A 21,909-nucleotide genomic window follows, 5' to 3' on the forward strand; every position below is an offset into this window, starting at 1 on the left:
CTGTCTTAGGTCAGTTAGGAACACCACTTTATTTTAAGAATGTGAAATGTCAGAATAATAGTAGAGAATTATTTATTTGAGCTTTTATTTCTTTCATCACATTCCTAGTGGGTCAGAAGTTTACATACACTCAACTAGTATTTGGTAGCATTGCTTATAAATTGTTTAACTTGGGTCAAACGTTTTGGGTAGCCTTCCACAAGCTTCCCACAATAAGTTGGGTGAATTTTGGCCCATTCCCCCTGACAGAGCTGTTGTAACCGAGTTAGGTTTGTTGGCCTCCTTGCTCACAAACGCTTTTTTCAGTACTGCACACAAATTTTCTACAGGATTGAGGTCAGGGCTTTGTGATGGCCACTCCAATATCCACATAATTTTCCTCCCTCATGATGCGATCTGTTTTGTGAAGTGCACCAGTCCCTTCTGCAGCAAAGCACCCTCACAACATGATGCTGCCACCCCCGTGCTTCACAGTTGGGATCGTGTTCTTCGGCTTGCAGGCCTCCCCCCTTTCCCTCCAAACATAACTATGGTCATTATGGCCAAACAGTTCTATTGTTGTTTCATCAGACCAGAAGACATTTCTCCAAAAAGTATGATCTTTGTCCCCATGTGTAGTTGCAAACCATAGTCTGGCTTTTTTTATGTCAGTTTTGGAGCAGTGGCTTCTTCCTTGCTGAGCGGCCTTTCAGGTTATGTCGATATAGGACTCGTTTTACTGGGGATATAGATACTTTTGTACCTGTTTCCTCCAGCATCTTTACTATATCCTTTTCTGTTGTTCTGGGATTGATTTGCACTTTTCGCACCAAAGTACGTTCATCTCTAGGAGACAGAACTCGCCTCCTTCCTGAGCGTATGACGGCTGCTTGGTCCCATGGGGTTTATACGTGCGTACTATTGTTTGAACGTGGTACCGTCAGGCTTTGGAAATTGCGGATGAACCAGAATTGTGGAGGTCTACAATTTTTGGCTGATTTCTTTTGATTTACCCAAGATGTCAAGCAAAGAGGCACTGTGTTTGAAGGTAGGCCTTGAAATGCATCCACAGGTACACCTCCAATTGACTCAAATGATGTAACTTAGCCTATCAGAAGCTTCTAAAGCCATTACATTTTCTGGAATTTTCCAAGCTGTTTAAAGGCACAGTCAAGTTAGTGTATGTAAAGTTCTGACCCACTGGAGTTGTGATACAGTGAATTATAAGTGAAAGAATCTGTCTGTAAACAATTGTTGGAAAAATGTGTGTGTCATGCACAAAGTAGATGTGCCAAAACTATAGTTAGTTAACAAGAAATTTGTGGAGTTGTTGAAAAATTTGTTTTAATGGACTCCAACCTAAGTGTATGCAAACTTCAACTGTATGTCTAATATGCTTAATATATGAGTAAATTCCCATGGCTCAGGGCAGAATGGGTGGGAACTGGGCAGCTGAACCCCTGGCTGAGAGGGCAGAGTGGTACCAGGCAGACACAGCCCCTGTGGCACCAGAGAAACTCCCTATTGTCTGAGTTACTGAGAGGCTTTGTCAGCTAGCACACAACAAGGCCAGAGCTGTGCACACATACACATGCACAAACTGAGCAGGAGGGCCCCACTGCAGCCAATAACAGACTGAGAATTGAACAGGCTACCACACACACATTGTCATTGTTGTAGTAAGAGTGTTACAGTAGTGCTTGTGTTTTGGCTAAAGTAGTTCCTGCCTAGACTACCGTTTCCACTCATTAAAAACAGAAAGATATGTTTTTAACAGCCTAGCTAGCAGTTACCTCACTTCCTGTGTTGGTCTGTCTGTCAGTCACAAAAACACAACCCATATAAGGAAGAATGACATCTACAGACAGACAACATACTTCCCTGGTTTTCCAGAAATCCTGGTTGGAGGATTCTGGATTTCCTGCTTATTCCCTTCTGATTCCAGGATTCCTCCAACAGGGATTTTGGGAAAACCATGGAATTTATTGAAAGTTCCTGGAATTTTACAACCCTAGGAGAAACTACTGTACTTGTGGTACTGTACTTGTGGTACTGTTGTTCTTGTGCAGCTGTAGTAGCTGCACTTTGGTGGCACACACACACACAACCCAACACACACACAGAGGCCTTGGGCCCTGACCATGTGTGTGCAGTAGTAGTCTTTCGACCAGACCACAACCAGTTAGACTGGCTAAGATCAGAGTCCACCACGGCAGCCTTCGTCAGATGCCGCCGAAACGTGTCCATTTGCTCTGACATGTGCTGCTAAAAAAATGACATGAAAACTTAAAGAATATTTCAGTGAGTGCAGGTTTTTCTTTCTTCCAGTGTATACCTTTTGAACCCGGCACCCAAACACTGTGTTACGACATACTTCAGCTGAGCACACCAATTTCTCATTCTAATCAGTCCACCACAGAGAAAACAGCTGAGCTTTGTTCTGCAGTGTAGGAGCACAAGTCTCTCTGCAGATAGTATATAGTCCGGCCTATTATACAATTAAGCAATAAACCCTTGACGTGCCTTATTGCTACTATAAACTGGTTACCAACGTAATTAGAACAGTAAACAAGTAGTTTTGCATCATACCCATGGTATATTGTCTGATATAAAACTGTGGTTCGAGCCCTGAATGCTGATTGGCTGAAAGCCGTGGTATATCAGACCGTATACCACGGGTATGACAAAACATTTATTTTTACTGCTCTAATTACGTTGGTAATCAGTTTATAACAGAAATAAGGCACCTCGGGGGTTTGTGATATATGGCTAATATACCACGGCTAAGGGCTGTGTCCAGGCACTCTGCGTTGCGTCAATCAGCATCCAGGAGGCATTTTTCTAAATCAAATAGTCTACTAGTTAGAAATGGAACTGGAAGCGGTGGTGTTCATTGATATCTCTTAATGTAAACTACGCTTTGTCCCTATTATTGCTCAAACCATTTCTATTTTCCACAAAATTGAAAAAAAATGCAACTAGGAAACTAAAAGGCATGCCCACACGCCAATATTAATAATGCCTTGCGATCAAGAGGACGGCCTTTCACATCGCCCCAATGCAGTATCGGCGATATCATGGACAGTAATGATTTTAGGACATTCCAAGATCTGAAAGATGCATTTTATAATTTTATTTTTTACTTAAGTCAGCTATGCTGGCCTATGGAGTTCCATGGGAAACCCAGCTGTCAACCTGTCCAATTATGGAATTTGTAAACAGACTACCTCTGTAACATATAAACTATTGGAAAGCCCATACTCTGAGCTAGCTATTAAAAAAGTATGGCCCACAGATCTAAATGTAACTGAATCATCCTTTAACTGGACCAGAATAGAGAAAAACATTACCTTGGCATCCTGTAATCCTGACCATCAATTTTTTCATTTCAACTTTGTTCACAGACTAACACCTAATAAATGTGTCATAATGAAATTGGCCTCAAATCTTTGTATGCATTGCTCTGTTGCTCTGTTTTTGAGTGGCAGCCAAAAGTTACTTGAAAATAGACCAAGCTTCCTTACCAGACTCAGCTTTTTTCTTGGAAGATGCCTTCTTCTTAGAAGGGTTCTGGGCCTCCTGAGCCCTGGCCTCCTGAGCCCTGGCCTCCTGAGCCCTGGCCTCCTGAGCCCTGGCCTCCTGAGCCTTGGCTGCAGTCTGCTGGGAGCCCACTGGGGGCACTGCCATCACAGGGACCTCCTTGGTGACAGCCTCCAGGACTGGTGCAGGCTTGGAGGGGGCAATGGGGGTGGTGGCCACCTGAGCTGGCTCTACCTTAGCCACCTTCTTCTCCTTCTTCTTCTTCTCCTTTGGTGCAGGGGCAGGTGGGGCCTCTACGGCAGTGGGAACTGGAGCAGGGTGAGTGGTTGGTTCAGGGGCTGGGGCAGGAGCAGGAGCAGTGGCTCTTTCTGGGGCTGGGGCAGGAGCAGTGATTCTTTCTGGGGCTGGGGTTGGTTCAGGTACGGCCACTGGGACCTCCTCTGGTTCCGATTCTGGCAGCTTCCCATTGGGCTTGTCATCTTTCTTCTTACCACGGTTCTTCTTCTCAGATACCTTAATGATTAGAATAATACATTTCATTTAGAACACACTTTAACATTATATATGACAATCAAAATGCGCTACAGTATGTGCATTAAAATGCACGCAGACACACACACAGCTAGAATAATTATACAAAAAGGAGAAGGTGTGTTTTATCTCGTTTTACCTTGTCCTTCTTCTTGTCCTTCTTGGTCAGTTGGCTGGGAGGTGCCATCTTGCCCAGCTCTCTACGCTGCTGGGCCAGAGCCTCCTCATACGAGGTCTCCTTCATGGAGAAGAATGAGAAAACATAACAGTTAAATGTAATACATGATCACCACCACGACAACAACAACTGTGTATCTCAGTAGGTTGAGCATGGTGCTTGCAATGCCAGTGTTGTGGGTTTGAGTGCTGCTGGGGCTACCCATAAGAAAAATGCACGCACGCATGACTAAGTCGCTTTGGATCTGCTAAATGGTATACATTATGATTATTATATTAACAACAGTTAGGCTACCTTCATGGAGAAGGTGGAGACCAGGACGATGCCAAGGGCTGAGATGAACATGAAGCCTCCAAATACCATGATGCCTAGCGTCTGAGGGTCATACAGATCCATGATGACCACTATGACGGGTTAGCTGTCCTGTTGGATGGGGAGAAAGAAAAACAGAAATTATTAGAATTGTATTTCACCTTTATTTAAGAACCAATGGAATGGCCTAAAAAAGGTGCAAACTTAGCCCAGCCCGGGCACCGGGCCATGCAAAACGAACTCCCCCAGTGAAAGAGAGGGTGTGGGAGGGCGGGAGTGTGAAAGCCTATGTGTAAAGTACTCAGTACAGATGGTTAGTGTACTTATAACATTGTTCAAATCAAATTGTCACATGCGCCGAATACAACAGGTGTAAACCTTACAGTGAAATGCTTACTTACAAGCCCTTAACCAACAATGCAGTTAAGAAAATCCCCCCCCCAAAAAGAGACAAGAATAACAAATAATTAAAGAGCAGCAATAAATAACAATAGTGGGACAATATACAGGGGATACCATTACAGAGTCAATGTGTGGGGGAACCGGTTAGTCGAGGTAATTATGTACATTTAGGTAGTTATTAAACTGGCTACGCATTGATAAGAACAGAGAGTAGCAGCAGCGTGGGTGGGGGGATAATGCAAATAGTCTGGGTAGCTATTTGATTAGCCGTTCAGGAGTCTCATGGCTTGGGGGTAGAAGCTGTTTAGAAGCTTCTTGGATCTAGACTTGGCGCTCCGGAACCGCTTGCCGTGCGGTAGCAGAGAGAACAGTCTATGACTGGGGTGGCTGGAGTCTGACCATTTTTAGGGCCTTCCTCTGACAAGTACAAAGGCCTGGTACAGAGGTCCTGGGTGGCAGGAAACTTGGCCCCGGTGATGTACTGGGCTGTACGCACTACCCTCTGTGGTGCCTTGGGGTTGCCATACCAGGCAGTGATGCAACCAGTCAGAATGCTCTTGATGGTGCAGCTGTAAAATCTTGAGGATCTGAGGAACCATCCAAATTCTTTTCAGTCTCCTGAGGGGGAATAGGTTTTGCCGTGCCCTCTTCACGAATGTCTTGGTGTGCTTGGACCATGTTAGTTTGTTGGTGTTGTGGACGCCAAGGAACTTGAAGCTCTCAACCTGCTCCACTACAGCCCCGTCGATGAGAATGGGGACATGCTCGGTCCTCCTTTTATTGTAGTCCACAATCATCTCCATTGTCTTGATCACGTTGCGGGAGAGGTTGTTGTCCTTGCACCACACGGCCAGGTCTCTGACCTCCCTATAGGCTGTCTCATCGTTGTTGGTGATCAGATGTGTTGGTGCCTACCCTCACCACCTGGGTGCGGCCTGTCAGGAAGTCAGGATCCAGTTGCAGAGGGAGGTGTTTAGTCCCAGGGTCCTTAGCTTAGTGATGAGTTTGTGGGCACTATGGTGTTGAACGTTGAGCTGTTGTCAATGAACAGCCTTCTCACATAGGTGTTCCTTTTGTCCAGGTGGGAAAGGGCAGTGTGCAGTGCACTAGAGATTGCATCATCTGTGAATCTGTTGGTGTGGTATGCAAATTGCAGTGGGTCTAGGGTTTCTGGGATAATGGTGTTGATGTGAGCCATGACCAGCCTTTCAAAGCATTTCATGGCTACAGACGTGCTACGGGTCAGTAGTCACTTAGGCAGGTTACCTTAGTGTTCTCGGGCACAATGACTATGGTGGTCTGCTTTAATAAACATGTTGGTATTACAGACTCAGACAGGGAGAGGTTGAAAATGTCAGAGAAGACACTTGCCAGTTGGTCAGCGCATGCTCGGAGAACACGTCGTGGTAATTGTTGGACAAGTTTAAAAGCTCTTTGTTCCATTGTATCCATAGAGACAGTTTATTTTTCCTACAGTTACACGCATTTAAAATGCTTCAAGCTTTAACAGTACTTATGGATGTGTGTCGCCATTAATAATATATGCCACTTAGCAGATGCTTTTATCCAAAAGCGACTTCTAGTCATGCGTGCATACATTTTACACATGGATGGTCCCGGGGATTTAACCCACTACCCTGGTGTTACAAACGCCACGCTCTACCAACTGAGCTACCAGACCACAAAATACATTAACTCGAGTAATTATTTTAATCGTTTGACAGCCCTAGAAATAAATAATAATCAGAAATTAAAAATTGGCCCGTTGATGCGGCTGAATTTTAAATGACATTGGAAGCTCTTTGGCCTAGAGACATTTTTGCATTAAAGCCAATTTCCTGCAATTCTACAAATTTCTCCACGGAGCTGAGAAAATATTGCAGTTTTAAAGCTAATTTCCTGCAATTATATGCATTTGCCATGGCTAATGCTGTGTTGTTTTACTCAAACATAATAATAATCTCAATACTGCTAAATTCATTGTTTTGTGAATTTTCAATTCTCCCCGACTGTCTAGTTGTCATTTTGGTGATTGAGAACTAACAAAGATTATATTATTTTAAAATATATGTCCATTATCTTTTCTATATGCTTTTTATCTGGTTTTAGTCATTTTAGCTTACACTGAAAGCATTTTTCCATCCTGAATTTGCATTTAATTTATCATACTGTTTGGACTTTGGTGACCCAGAAATAATGCTTAGGCGGCACACCCAAGTAGTTCAATAGCAGAAAAATCCCTGTATATCAAAAGGGCACTTCATTCCATATCACAGGCTTTTAAAATCCAATATTGGAGCACAATTTCTACTTAAAATATCAAAGTGATCCAAAAGGGACTCACTTCGTTGAACACACAGGGAAATGGATAGTTAGGCCTAGCCTAATTAAAAAAAAGGGCAGGTCTAACTCCAAGTTGTCTTCAGCGCTCTCATCTTAGACAACCTTTGCTTTCAAGTTCAAAGTACAAAGTTTGCACCTCTCGCACAAATTGTGTTACAGACTACAACATGTTTAATAAATGTTTATTAAAAAACATTTAAAAAATCGTTTGACAAGCTTTTAAATTACATCCAATCTCAACTGTTGATCTTTGCAGTGATGAAGCAAAATAGGTAAACTTTGAGCAGGCTTATCTCTTGAATGTTTTGGTATTCAGGTACAAAGTCACTTTCTGAGCACTTTTTCAATGGGCAAACCTGTAATCAGCCCAGGTGACAGACCCAGGTCTATAGTGGTCAAGTTCTTAAGGTTCAAGGACAAGATGGCTGTTCTGAAGAGAGCCAAGAACTTGAGAGGAATCAACACCTTCTTCAATGAGATATTCTCTGACGCTATGCAAGTCAGTTAAGAACAAATTCTTATTTACAATGACGGCCTACCGAGGAACAGTGGGTTAACTGCCTTGTTCAGGGGCAGAACGACAGATTTTTACCTTGTCAGCTCAGGGATTCGATCCAGCAACCTTTCGGTTACTGGCCCAACGCTCTAACTACTAGGCTACCTGCCACACGCACGCACGTTTGGGGTCACTTAGAAATGTCCTTGTTTTTTAAATTAAAGCACATTTTTGGTCAATTGAAATAGCATCAAATTGATCAAAAATACAGTTTAGACATTGTTAATGTTGTAAATGACTATTGTAGCTGGAAAAGGCAGATTTTTAATGGAATATCTACATTGGCGTACAGAGGCCCATTATCAGCAACCATCACTCCTGTGTTCCAGTGGCACGTTGTGTTAGCTAATCCAAGTTTATCATTATAAAAGGCTAATTGATCATTAGAAAACCCTTTTGCGTTTATGTTAGTGAGCACATATGAAAACTGTTGTGCTGATTTAATGATTTAAAGAAGCAATAAAACTGGCCTTCTTTAGACTAGTTGAGTATCTGGAGCATCAGCATTTGTGGGTTAAATTACAGGCTCAAAATCGCAAGAAACAAAAGACCTTTCTTCTGAAACTCAGTCTTGTTCTGAGAAATGAAGGCTATTCCGTGCAAGAAATTGCCAAGAATCTGAAGATATCGTACAATGCTGTGTAATACTCCCTTCACAGAACAGCACAAATTGGCTCGAACCAAAATAGAAAGAGTGGGAGGCACTGGTGCACAACTGAGCAAGAGGACAAGTACATTAGAGTGTCTAGTTTGAGAAACAGACGCCTCACAAGTCCTCAACTGGCAGCTTCATTAAATAGTACCCGCAAAACATCAGTCTCAACGTCAAAAGTGAAGAGGTGACTCCGGGATGCTGGCCTTCTAGACAGTTGCAAAGAAAAAAGACATATCCCAGACTGGCCAATAAAAAGAAAAGATTAAGATGGCAAAAGAACGCAGATACTGGACAGAGGAAGATTGGAAAAAAGTGTTATGGACAGACGAATCTAAGTTTGAGGTGTTCGGATCACAAATAAGAACATTCGTGAGATGCAAAATAATTTTGAGAGCCCCCAGGATTGATGATGAAATGAAAAATTGTATGGTTCAAATAAATTATGAAAAAGTTGTCGCTGCTCAGCTGATTGTCTAATTTTACAGTATGTCAACCATTTTGTGATATCTTAAAAATAATCAATTATATGACCAAACCAAGATAAATGACAAAAACACAAAGGAAAAAGACTTGAGTAGCGTAGCCCTTTACACCCGTACACGGGTAGTAGCTGTACAACGTAGACTTTAATCTTGTGATTATTGTGACTGCCATTGTATTTGTTTGTAAGCTTGTGCAGTCAAATTAATCTATGATCGTATGCTATCCATTTGTTGTTTGTATGCTGTTCTTTGTATGGCATTTTAATATTTAATAATTAACCAATGATATTAGGCCACTCTTGGCCATGATTACAGACACCTGTGTCTTTTGACACTACATAAACGAGTCATCCCGCAGAGTTTGATTATACCCTGATGAAGACAGCTTGGGTGTCGAAACGTTGGTAATTAAATTTTTGCATCTGAGCTCCTAGAGTGTGCGGCTCTCTTTTATTTTCAAGTAGCTATACAGTAACATGCTATACATGACGGTAGTAGCAGCTGTACAGTAACATGCTATACATGACGGTAGTAGCAGCTGTACAGTAACATGCTATACATGACGGGTAGCAGCTGTACAGTAACATGCTATACATGACGGGTAGCAGCTGTACAGTAACATGCTATACATGATGGGTAGCAGCTGTACAGTAACATGCTATACATGACGGTAGTAGCAGCTGTACAGTAACATGCTATACATGACGGTAGTAGCAGCTGTACAGTAACATGCTATACATGACGGGTAGCAGCTGTACAGTAACATGCTATACATGACGGTAGTAGCAGCTGTACAGTAACATGCTATACATGACGGTAGTAGCATCTGTACAGTAACATGCTATACATGACGGTAGTAGCATCTGTACAGTAACATGCTATACATGACGGTAGTAGCAGCTGTACAGTAACATGCTATACATGACGGTAGTAGCAGCTGTACAGTAACATGCTATACATGACGGTAGTAGCAGCTGTACAGTAACATGCTATACATGACGGTAGTAGCAGCTGTACAGTAACAATCTATACATGACGGTAGTAGCAGCTGTACAGTAACATGCTATACATGACGGTAGTAGCAGCTGTACAGTAACATGCTATACATGACGGTAGTAGCAGCTGTACAGTAACATGCTATACATGACGGTAGTAGCAGCTGTACAGTAACATGCTATACATGACGGTAGTAGCAGCTGTACAGTAACATGCTATACATGACGGTAGTAGCAGCTGTACAGTAACATGCTATACATGACGGGTAGCAGCTGTACAGTAACATGCTATACATGACGGTAGTAGCAGCTGTACAGTAACATGCTATACATGACGGGTAGCAGCTGTACAGTAACATGCTATACATGATGGTAGTAGCAGCTGTACAGTAACATGCTATACATGATGGGTAGCAGCTGTACAGTAACATGCTATACATGACGGTAGTAGCAGCTGTACAGTAACATGCTATACATGACGGTAGTAGCAGCTGTACAGTAACATGCTATACATGACGGGTAGCAGCTGTACAGTAACATGCTATACATGACGGTAGTAGCAGCTGTACAGTAACATGCTATACATGACGGGTAGCAGCTGTACAGTAACATGCTATACATGACGGTAGTAGCAGCTGTACAGTAACATGCTATACATGATGGGTAGCAGCTGTACAGTAACATGCTATACATGACGGGTAGCAGCTGTACAGTAACATGCTATACATGACGGTAGTAGCAGCTGTACAGTAACATGCTATACATGACGGTAGTAGCATCTGTACAGTAACATGCTATACATGACGGTAGTAGCATCTGTACAGTAACATGCTATACATGACGGGTAGCAGCTGTACAGTAACATGCTATACATGACGGTAGTAGCAGCTGTACAGTAACATGCTATACATGACGGTAGTAGCAGCTGTACAGTAACATGCTATACATGACGGTAGTAGCAGCTGTACAGTAACAATCTATACATGATGGTAGTAGCAGCTGTACAGTAACATGCTATACATGACGGTAGTAGCAGCTGTACAGTAACATGCTATACATGACGGTAGTAGCAGCTGTACAGTAAGTAACATGCTATACATGACGGTAGTAGCAGCTGTACAGTAACATGCTATACATGACGGTAGTAGCAGCTGTACAGTAACATGCTATACATGACGGTAGTAGCAGCTGTACAGTAACATGCTATACATGACGGTAGTAGCAGCTGTACAGTAACATGCTATACATGACGGTAGTAGCAGCTGTACAGTAACATGCTATACATGACGGTAGTAGCAGCTGTACAGTAACATGCTATACATGACGGTAGTAGCAGCTGTACAGTAACATGCTATACATGACGGGTAGCAGCAGCTGTACAGTAACATGCTATACATGACGGGTAGCAGCAGCTGTACAGTAACATGCTATACATGACGGGTAGCAGCTGTACAGTAACATGCTATACATGACGGGTAGCAGCTGTACAGTAACATGCTATACATGACGGTAGTAGCAGCTGTACAGTAGCATGCTATACATGACGGGTAGCAGCTGTACAGTAACATGCTATACATGACGGGTAGCAGCTGTACAGTAACATGCTATACATGACGGTAGTAGCAGCTGTACAGTAACATGCTATACATGACGGGTAGTAGCAGCTGTACAGTAACATGCTATACATGACGGTAGTAGCAGCTGTACAGTAACATGCTATACATGACGGGTAGCAGCTGTACAGTAACATGCTATACATGACGGTAGTAGCAGCTGTACAGTAACATGCTATACATGACGGTAGTAGCATCTGTACAGTAACATGCTATACATGACGGTAGTAGCATCTGTACAGTAACATGCTATACATGACGGGTAGCAGCTGTACAGTAACATGCTATACATGACGGTAGTAGCAGCTGTACAGTAACATGCTATACACGGTAGTAGCAGCTGTACAGTAACAATCTATACATGACGGTAGTAGCAGCTGTACAGTAACATGCTATACATGACGGTAGTAGCAGCTGTACAGTAACATGCTATACATGACGGTAGTAGCAGCTGTACAGTAACATGCTATACATGACGGGTAGCAGCTGTACAGTAACATGCTATACATGACGGTAGTAGCAGCTGTACAGTAAGTAACATGCTATACATGACGGTAGTAGCAGCTGTACAGTAACATGCTATACATGACGGTAGTAGCAGCTGTACAGTAACATGCTATACATGACGGTAGTAGCAGCTGTACAGTAACATGCTATACATGACGGGTAGCAGCTGTACAGTAACATGCTATACATGACGGTAGTAGCAGCTGTACAGTAACATGCTATGACGGGTAGCAGCTGTACAGTAACATGCTATACATGACGGTAGTAGCAGCTGTACAGTAACATGCTATACATGATGGGTAGCAGCTGTACAGTAACATGCTATACATGACGGTAGTAGCAGCTGTACAGTAACATGCTATACATGACGGTAGTAGCAGCTGTACAGTAACATGCTATACATGACGGGTAGCAGCTGTACAGTAACATGCTATACATGACGGTAGTAGCAGCTGTACAGTAACATGCTATACATGACGGGTAGCAGCTGTACAGTAACATGCTATACATGACGGTAGTAGCAGCTGTACAGTAACATGCTATACATGATGGGTAGCAGCTGTACAGTAACATGCTATACATGACGGGTAGCAGCTGTACAGTAACATGCTATACATGACGGTAGTAGCAGCTGTACAGTAACATGCTATACATGACGGTAGTAGCATCTGTACAGTAACATGCTATACATGACGGTAGTAGCATCTGTACAGTAACATGCTATACATGACGGGTAGCAGCTGTACAGTAACATGCTATACATGACGGTAGTAGCAGCTGTACAGTAACATGCTATACATGACGGTAGTAGCAGCTGTACAGTAACATGCTATACATGACGGTAGTAGCAGCTGTACAGTAACAATCTATACATGATGGTAGTAGCAGCTGTACAGTAACATGCTATACATGACGGTATTAGCAGCTGTACAGTAACATGCTATACATGACGGTAGTAGCAGCTGTACAGTAAGTAACATGCTATACATGACGGTAGTAGCAGCTGTACAGTAACATGCTATACATGACGGTAGTAGCAGCTGTACAGTAACATGCTATACATGACGGTAGTAGCAGCTGTACAGTAACATGCTATACATGACGGTAGTAGCAGCTGTACAGTAACATGCTATACATGACGGTAGTAGCAGCTGTACAGTAACATGCTATACATGACGGGTAGCAGCTGTACAGTAACATGCTATACATGACGGGTAGCAGCTGTACAGTAACATGCTATACATGACGGGTAGCAGCTGTACAGTAACATGCTATACATGACGGGTAGCAGCTGTACAGTAACATGCTATACATGACGGGTAGCAGCTGTACAGTAACATGCTATACATGACGTCAGAGCTCTGGCTTGGCGCTTCACAGCTCTGTATGGGTTTTGACTGACAGCTGTTCTTAACTTGAGCACAGAGCATGACAAGAAGTTGCCCCCATCCCTCCGGCTAATTGGGCAACTTTTGCTAATATTTTGTCTGAGTAACGGAAATGCTGTAAATTAGGATGACTCAATGTATTTTGAAAGATGAGACGTTGAGGATTATAATAAAAACCGCTTTGATGTCATACAAGCAAGCCAAACACCTGTGAGTCCAAATGTGCACTTCACATTTCCAAATCATAAAACTCAAGTCATATACAGTGTCAATGTTAATGATCACTAGGTTTGATGTACAAGATGACATGGCGATATATTCTGTTGAGAAAGAACAACCCAGGGTATGACCATTTTTGTTTATTGGGAGCACCCGAATGCACTCATGACTATGAGCACCAAAATTACATTATGATTCTCTGAATTGCCATGGGAAAACCTAACACTAAGATCGTATTTTATAACTTAGCTAGTCACGTTGGCAATAGAACAAGCTTTCAAATCATGCCCACCTGACCCAGATTGCGATTTACAATGGACTGTTTTTAGATTGAGTAAACAGTCATTTTGTGATGGCGGAGATGCGGGGTTGTGTTTCAAATGAAACAACTACAAGTAAGCTTGCTCTAGTTCCTGAACAGCAAAGCTAGGGGAGAAAAAAAAAAAGTACCTTATAGTTGAAGACTCTTCAAGTCATAAAAGTGCATTAAAATTGCTTAGGAACTGTTCACACATTAGAGAGGTGCGTGACCACTTGGAGACACCGGATAGTCCTCTTACACAAACACCTTGTACCTACCCCACATTTCCCAGGAATAGTCTTATAATGTTACTGAATCTATCCAGAGTATTTTCAGATTTAATTATCAACAAATGTTGCAAAAAGTAAAACAATTAAATAGAAAGTCATAAACCAACAGTGTAATGTCTGTATTCAGTCATGGGTCAGGTGAACTGTTGTGTATTCACCTTCGATCTAAAACTTTCCCATTATATCAAAACTGTTCCCTTTCAATTGCTACCATGGTTATGCATATGCTTTCAATTCAGCCCTATTCATACAGGCTAATTCCCACATGTAAAGGGTCAAGTTAGTGTGGGAGAGATGGAAAAACTATTGTTATCCATCAATAATAAGCCACCAGGTATCGACAACCTAGATAGGAAACTATTGGGAATGGTAGCAGACTGTATTGCCACCTCTATTTGCTAGATATTTAACCAAAGCCTGAAGGAGTGTATCTTTAAAGTAAAAGTAAAGTAAAAACACTTTAAAGAATTACTTAAGCCATTTTTCTCCTGTAGTTTACTATTAATATTTGACTACTTTTAAAGAAAAGAATGTACTTCTTACTCCATACATGTTCACTGATACCTAAAAGTACTTGTTACATTTTGACAGGAACATGATCCAATTCACACACATATCAAGAGAATATCCCCGGTCACCCCTAGTGCCGCTGATCTGGCGGACTCACTAAACACAAATGCTTTGTTTGTAAATTATGTCTTAGTATTGGAGTGTGCCCCTGGCTATCCGTCAATAAAAATAACATTTAAATGGTACCGTCTGGTTTGTTTAATATAAGGAATTTTAAAATGGTTTATAATTTTACTTTTGATACTTAAGTACATTTGAGCATTTCCATTTACTTTTGACACTTAAGTATATTTAAAACCAAATACTTTTAGACTTTTACTCAAGTAGTATTTTACTGGGTGACTTTCACTTGAGTCATTTTCTATTAAAGGTATCTTTACTTTTACTCAAGTATGACAATTGAGTACTTTTTCCACCACTGGTGTCCACAGGCGTGGAAGGAAGCTAAAGTAATTCCACTACCTAAAAATAGTAAAGCACCCTTTGCTGGCTCGAACAGCCACCCAAATCAGTTCGCTGCCTGGTCTTAGTAAATTGGATGGCGAGAATTGTGTTTGACTACTGACTTTCAGCATTCCTACAAAGAAGGGCACTCAGCTTGTACTGCACTGACTCCGATGACTGATGATTGCCTAAAATAAATTGATAATAAGATGATAGTTGGAGCTGTATTGTTAGATTTCAGAGCAGCCTTTGATGTTATTAATCCTAAAGCTTCTCTAACATCAGATATGTACAGTGCGGTGTCCTTCAGGGAAGCTGCCTTTGGCCTCTATTTTTACAAATGATTTGCCACTGGTCTTACACAAAGCTACAATGACTATGTATGCAAATGACTTCACACTCTACAGGTCAGCAACCAAAGCCAGTGAGCTCACTGAAATTCAAAATACGGAGTTACGGTCAGTATCAGAACGGGTGACTAATAATAAACTGGTCTTAAATACATATAAAACTAAAAGCATTGTATTTGGTTCAAAGCATGCTCTAAAAGTTCCTACATTTCAACTGGAGTTGCGCAGAGGGTCTTAACATTGAGCAAGTCGAGGAAACTAAACTCCTAGGGATATTGTTGTGAAAATGGGGAGGGGTATGTCTGTTATAAAAATATGATTGCGTTTGACACAAAATCAACTGTACCACCTCGATTCGGTCTTACGTAGCAAAACGTTTAATTCATTTTTATCCAGTGTAAAAAACAGAGCTAGAAAATGGTATATCATACATTGCAGTTGAGGAACAACGGGAAAGTCATTCTGCTTTGAAAGTTGATAAACTTGTAATCCCACTTTTAAGAAAATGGTACTTGAATATTTTGATACACCTACTGGAGAGCTCTTCTTTGTCAAGTCATTCAGCATCGTTAACACAATCTCTTAAGCCTTAGCCACACCCATCTCTAAGGATTCACATGTGGCAAACACACGCTGTATCAAATAAAATGTGTTTATTTGTCACATGCACAGGGTACAGAAGGTGTAAACAGTACAGGGATAGTACTTGCATACCAGCAATATCAAAAACTGAAAGTGTTCAAATAAAAATATTTTGTTGTTATTAGATTACCCGACACACTTGTCTAAATGTATGGATTGTGTGAAGGAAATGTTATAACCAGCCTCCACCCACATCTAGCTAAGCAGATGGGTCACTATTGGCTAGACATGTACACATCTTCATGAAATACAATCGATGGCCTTAATCACCCCCAGACACACCCAATTTGATAGGTTGTGTAACAATCTGGCCGAAGTGGAGTCTTCTGATTAGACATGTAGTTAGCTAGCTAAACAATGAACCGGAAAAACCCAACTCATACTACTACCAATACAAACATTGTCATAGCTGTAGTATGAATCTGCAGGTAGCTAAAGCTAACAAACTAGGTTCAATGTTAACTAGCAATGCAAATGGATTTCTGATTCAAATAATATTATTACACGTAAGGTTAGCCAGCAAGCTAACATTAGCTAACTAACAGTATGCTTTAACTTGCAATAAAAATGACTTTCTGACAAAATTATAAAGTATATCTGGAAAATGTAGCTAGACTGCTACCTGTATACCTGGATGAATGCTTCACGGCAGACTGGAACCATTTAACTCTGTTTTGTTTGGAGCTACAGCTTGTTTGGCCAGCTTTGTGTTAAGTCCCACCGGTTCACACTGACCGGTGTGCAGAAAGTAGCCCATCACTTTTTCCTCCTGATCTGTCGATAGCGTCTGCTAAATTCTGGGCATCAATGTGGTTGAGAAAAGTAGCAAAAGTTTTGTAGTTCTCAATGGTTAACGTTATATCTTTCAAAAACAGCACGGTAGAAAGGACTGTCAACACATACTGAACAGCTCACGTTAAAGACTGGTCTGCCATGTAGCACGCTTCTATCTAAACTAATTTCCCGGCATGTCCAGCCCATACATTATCTCAGCCAATCATGGCTAGTGGGAAGGTTCCTGCGTTTTTCCATGACTAAACCAACTAGGCTTGTAATTTAACAATTTTAATAATATTTATGGATGGAATACAAGTTTGTTATTAAGGCACATGAAAATTCACATTCCAGAAGGCAATTCTGCCGAAAAACGCATTTTGATAAAAAAAGAAAAATGTTTATGTTCAAATGCTGCTCCTGTGAAGTACAGTAGTGATGTCGACATACGCCGAGTTACCTGAAACAAGTCACATGTGGTCAAGTGTAGCAAAGAAAGACCTAGCAAAGCTGCAGCTGGCTCAAAACAGAGCAGCACACCTTGCCCTTAACAACACATACAGAACTAACAACAACATGCATACCAGTCTTTCCTGGTTGACAATTGAGAGACTTACTGCTTCTCTTCTAGTTATGAGAAATGTTGCTGTAATACATTCCAGATTGTTTGCATAATCAAATAACATTCAACTCAGACACCCATCCAACCAGGAAGTGGGAAATCTGAGGTTTGTAGTTTTTCAACTCTTTGCCTATCCAAGATAGTGTAAATTTGGTTCGATTGCACTTCCTACGGCTTCCACTAGATGTCAACAGTCTTTAGAACCTTGTTTGGGGCTTCTACTGTGAAGGAGGAGAGAATAAGAGGAGGTTGACTAAGGGGTCTGCCAGAAGGCCATGAGCTCAGTCAGGCGTGCGCACATGATAGGTAGCTGCGTTCCATTGCATTTCTGAAGACAAAGGAATTCTCAGGTTGAAACATTATTGAAGATTTATGATAAAAACATCCTAAAGATTGATTCTATACATCGTTTGACATGTTTCTACGAACTGTAATGGGACTTTGCCTGCCCTGCGCGTCGTGAATATTGATTTGTGAACTAAACGCAAACAAAAAGGAGGTATTTGGACATAAATGGACTTTATCGAACAAAACAAACATTTATTGTGGAACTGGGATTCCTGGGAGTGCATTCTGATGAAGATCATCAAAGGTAAGTGAATATTTATAATGCTATTTCTGACTTTTGTTGACTCCACAACATGGCGGGTATCTGTATGGCTTGTTTTTGTTTCTGAGCGACGTACTCAGATTATTGCATGGTGTGCTTTTTCCGTAAAGTTTTTTTGAAATCTGACACAGCGGTTGCATTAAGGAGAAGTTTATCTAAAGTTCCATTCATAACACTTGTATATTTTATCAATGTTCATTATGAGTATTTCTGTAAATTGATGTGGCTTTCTGCAAAAATCACCGGATCTTTTGGAAGCAAAACATTACTGAACATAACGCGCCAATGTAAACTGAGATTGTTGGATATAAATATGAATTTTATCGAACAAAACATACATGTATTGTGTAACATGAGGTCCTATGAGTGTCATCTGATGAAGATCAAAGGTTAGTGATTAATTTTCTCTATTACTGCTTTTTGTGACTCCTCTCTTTGGCTGGAAAAATGGCTGTGTTTTTCTGTGACTAGGTACTGATCTAACAATCGTTTGGTGTGCTTTAGTCGTAAAGCCTTTTTGAAATCGGACACTGTGGTGGGATTAACAACAAGTGTATCTTTAAAATGGTGTAATATACTTGTATGTTTGAGGAATTTTAATTATGAGATTTCTGTTTTTTGAATTTGGTGCGCTGCACTTTCACTGGCTGTTGTCATATCGATCCCGTTAGCGGGATCTCAGCCGTATTAAACATCTCCAAAACAAAATTAAATCTAGAATCGGCTTCCTATTCCACAACAAAGCCTCCTTTACACACGCCACCAAACATACCCTCGTAAAACTGACTATTCTACCAATCCTCGACTTCGGCGATGTCATTTACAAAATAGCCTCCAACACTCTACTCAGCAAACTGGATGCAGTCTATCACAGTGCCATCCATTTTGTCACCAAAGCCCCATATACCACCCACCACTGCGACCTGCATGCTCTCGTCGGTTGGCCCTCGCTACATATTCGTCGCCAGACCCACTGGCTCCAGGTCATCTATATGTCTTTGCTAGGTAAAGCTCCGCCTTATCTCAGCTCACTGGTCACGATAACAACACCCACCCGTAGCACACGCTCCAGCAGGTATATCTCACTGGTCATCCCCAAAGCCAACACCCCCTTTGGTCGCCTTTCCTTCCAGTTCTCTGCTGCCAATGACTGGAACGAATTGCAAAAATCGCTGAAGCTGGAGACTTATATTTCCCTCACCAACTTTAAACATCAGCTATCTGAGCAGCTAACCGAATGCTGCAGCTGTACAAAGAGCATCTGTAAATAGCCCATCTAATCTACCTACCTCATCCCCATATTGTTTTTATAATTTTTCTGCTCTTTTGCACACTAGTATTTCTACTTGCACATCATCATCTGCACATCTATCACTCCAGTGTTAATTTTGCTCAATTGTAATTACTTGCTACTATGGCCTATTTATTGCCTTACCTCCTCACGCCATTTGCACACACTGTATATAGACTTTCTTTATTGTGTTATTGACTGTACATTTGTTTATTCCATGTGTAACTTCGTGTTGTTTGTGTTGCACTGCTTTGCTTTATCGTCGCCAGGTTGTTGTAAATTGTTGTAAATGAGAACTTGTTCTCAACTAGCCTACCTGGTTAAATAAAAGGTGAAATTTAAAAAATATATATTATAATAATTCTGCGCAGTGCAAGAAGAAGCGTTGGCCAATTTCATATTGTCAACCAAATACATTTGTAAAATCCTTTCGGGCTACATTCCAGCTAAACTAGGAGTGGACAGTTAACTACCGGTACTTACAAAAGCGTGCATCTAACAAAGAGCTACGAAAGTAAGTAAATAGCCATATTAGACTTCAAGACATAAGGCAATTTTGTCAAACTCTCAATGCTCATTCAACATATTTACTGTTACTTTATTCAATCCTGTTTTAAAAGTCTCCCTAACAGTTTACATTCCCTGACACCAACCAGAAATGTTTCCTTGGCCAAATATTCCCAGATTTTCATAAAACAGCCACATAAGTGTTCTCCTGTTTTTCTGGATCACCAAAAGAGTAGGCTACGTACTCTTCAATTAGCTCACTCAGTGCAGCTGGGGGAGATGTGTGTGTGTGTGCTTGGCATTATAGTGCCAAGCATGTGTTATTATAACAAGTGCTTGGCATAATGCCAACACCCCAACGCACCGTCCAAGTTTGTCTGGACATTCCAAAGGGATTATTTTACTCCCTGGCCAGAGCAGTAACTACCCACCAGCCCCTACTCTCTGACTCCCATCCAAATCAAATCCAATTTTATTGGTCAAAAACACATGTTTAGCAGATGTTATTGCGGGTGGAGCAAAATGATTGTGTTTTTATACATACATTTTTTTATCCTTATGATACATGATGCTGTATTGCGCCAGGGGCCCACAACCTCCCAGATAGCATATGAACACACCATGAGCATCAGCAAGAAGTTTGCTTTAATACTGCTAAATTTTCTCTCATCCTCATGGCAAAATGTGAAGAATAGCATGAGATTAGCTATAAAATAGCACATTTTTTATCTCTGTCCCATGGCAAAGTGTTGAAATGCAGGAAGTTCATTTTATTTGGGGGGGGGGGGGGCTGCTAAAACAAATTCCTACTGCCCCCCCCCCCCTCTCAAAAATAAAAAAGTGGCGGTAGGTGCCCTGGAGCCCCAAATGCGGTGGTCAGTCAGGCCCTGTATTCGACATGTTTATCATAAGAACGCTGTCATGTAATTTCGAAATCTTTTATCATGACATGAAATGGAAATTAAGTTGTGTCATTACTAACTGGCATCTTGTGGGAAACTGTCGTAACTAGCATAGCTAACGCGTTACAAGAAAGTCGAGATAGACAGCTGAGAATTAGCAACTCCACAAATCTATGTAACTACCGTTACACAGAGTTTATCTACTATGTAGCTACATCACATCTCGAGTTGAGAATGATCAGCTAGGAGCTGGCTAGCTAACGTTAGCTAGGCTAGTAGGCTACAACACGTTAGCTAGCTGGCTTTTTAGCCAGTTAACTTAGTTTCATTGCTAGTTTATTATTATAAAATTGCGAAGTTGTCAGCTGCTGCCTAGTAAGAATCACATGCTAAATAGTTACAGTCATCATTAGCCAACCAGTTAGTTCGTCTAACTACCATCCATATGAAATATGGAATAAGGTTCTGATTTTTCAGAATAGTATTCTAGAGCTCTTCAGAATTCATACCTTATTTTTTATATATATCTGCTGATGTAGCTACTGTAGACCGCTTCTGGGGGCGGTTGAAGAAGCACGGATGTTGTCGTTGAATTTCTTTCAATCTGAAGTAAATTATGCAGCTATTTCCCCAAATTATCTCTCAGGCAGTTCGTCTGGGAATCCTCTTCCTTTAAATGGAGTCGTGGCACTTTGAGCTGGCTCGCATCGGGCCAGTGAGGGGGTTCGATTAATATCGCCCGGGCGCCCGTGTAGAGGTGTTTTAATCGACTGAAAGTTAATTGCTTTCGATTTTAAAACCGGGCTGCTCCCGGCGTGAGCCAGGTGCCCGGTTCAAAGCCCAAGGTGAAATCTGCTCAAAACAAGAGTGACCTACTTAAGTACGTGTGTAAATTAGTAGGATTCT

General features: G+C 41.4%; 1 protein-coding gene across 7 annotated transcripts in view; it reads right to left on the reverse strand.

The window, feature by feature from the left end:
- LOC139381351 (ribosome binding protein 1a) overlaps positions 1-21,696 on the reverse strand; it is a 42,367-nt gene extending 20,671 nt beyond the window's left edge. For 5 of the 7 annotated variants that reach the window (XM_071124811.1, XM_071124808.1, XM_071124809.1 and 2 more), the window contains exons 1-4: positions 21,513-21,685; positions 4,523-4,651; positions 4,190-4,288; positions 3,504-4,032 (exon numbers count right to left, since the gene is read on the reverse strand). In XM_071124811.1, the coding sequence (XP_070980912.1) occupies positions 3,504-4,032; positions 4,190-4,288; positions 4,523-4,624 (730 nt within the window). In that variant the 5' untranslated portion in view covers positions 4,625-4,651; positions 21,513-21,685. Of the gene's footprint in view, positions 1-3,503; positions 4,033-4,189; positions 4,289-4,522; positions 4,652-21,512 lie in introns of all 7 variants that reach the window. The other 2 variants (XM_071124815.1, XM_071124814.1) reach the window with 2 other exon arrangements.
- Between the last annotated feature and the right edge of the window lie 213 nt (positions 21,697-21,909).

Source organism: Oncorhynchus clarkii, chromosome 23, assembly GCF_045791955.1.
Source record: "Oncorhynchus clarkii lewisi isolate Uvic-CL-2024 chromosome 23, UVic_Ocla_1.0, whole genome shotgun sequence".
NCBI lineage: Eukaryota > Metazoa > Chordata > Actinopteri > Salmoniformes > Salmonidae > Oncorhynchus > Oncorhynchus clarkii.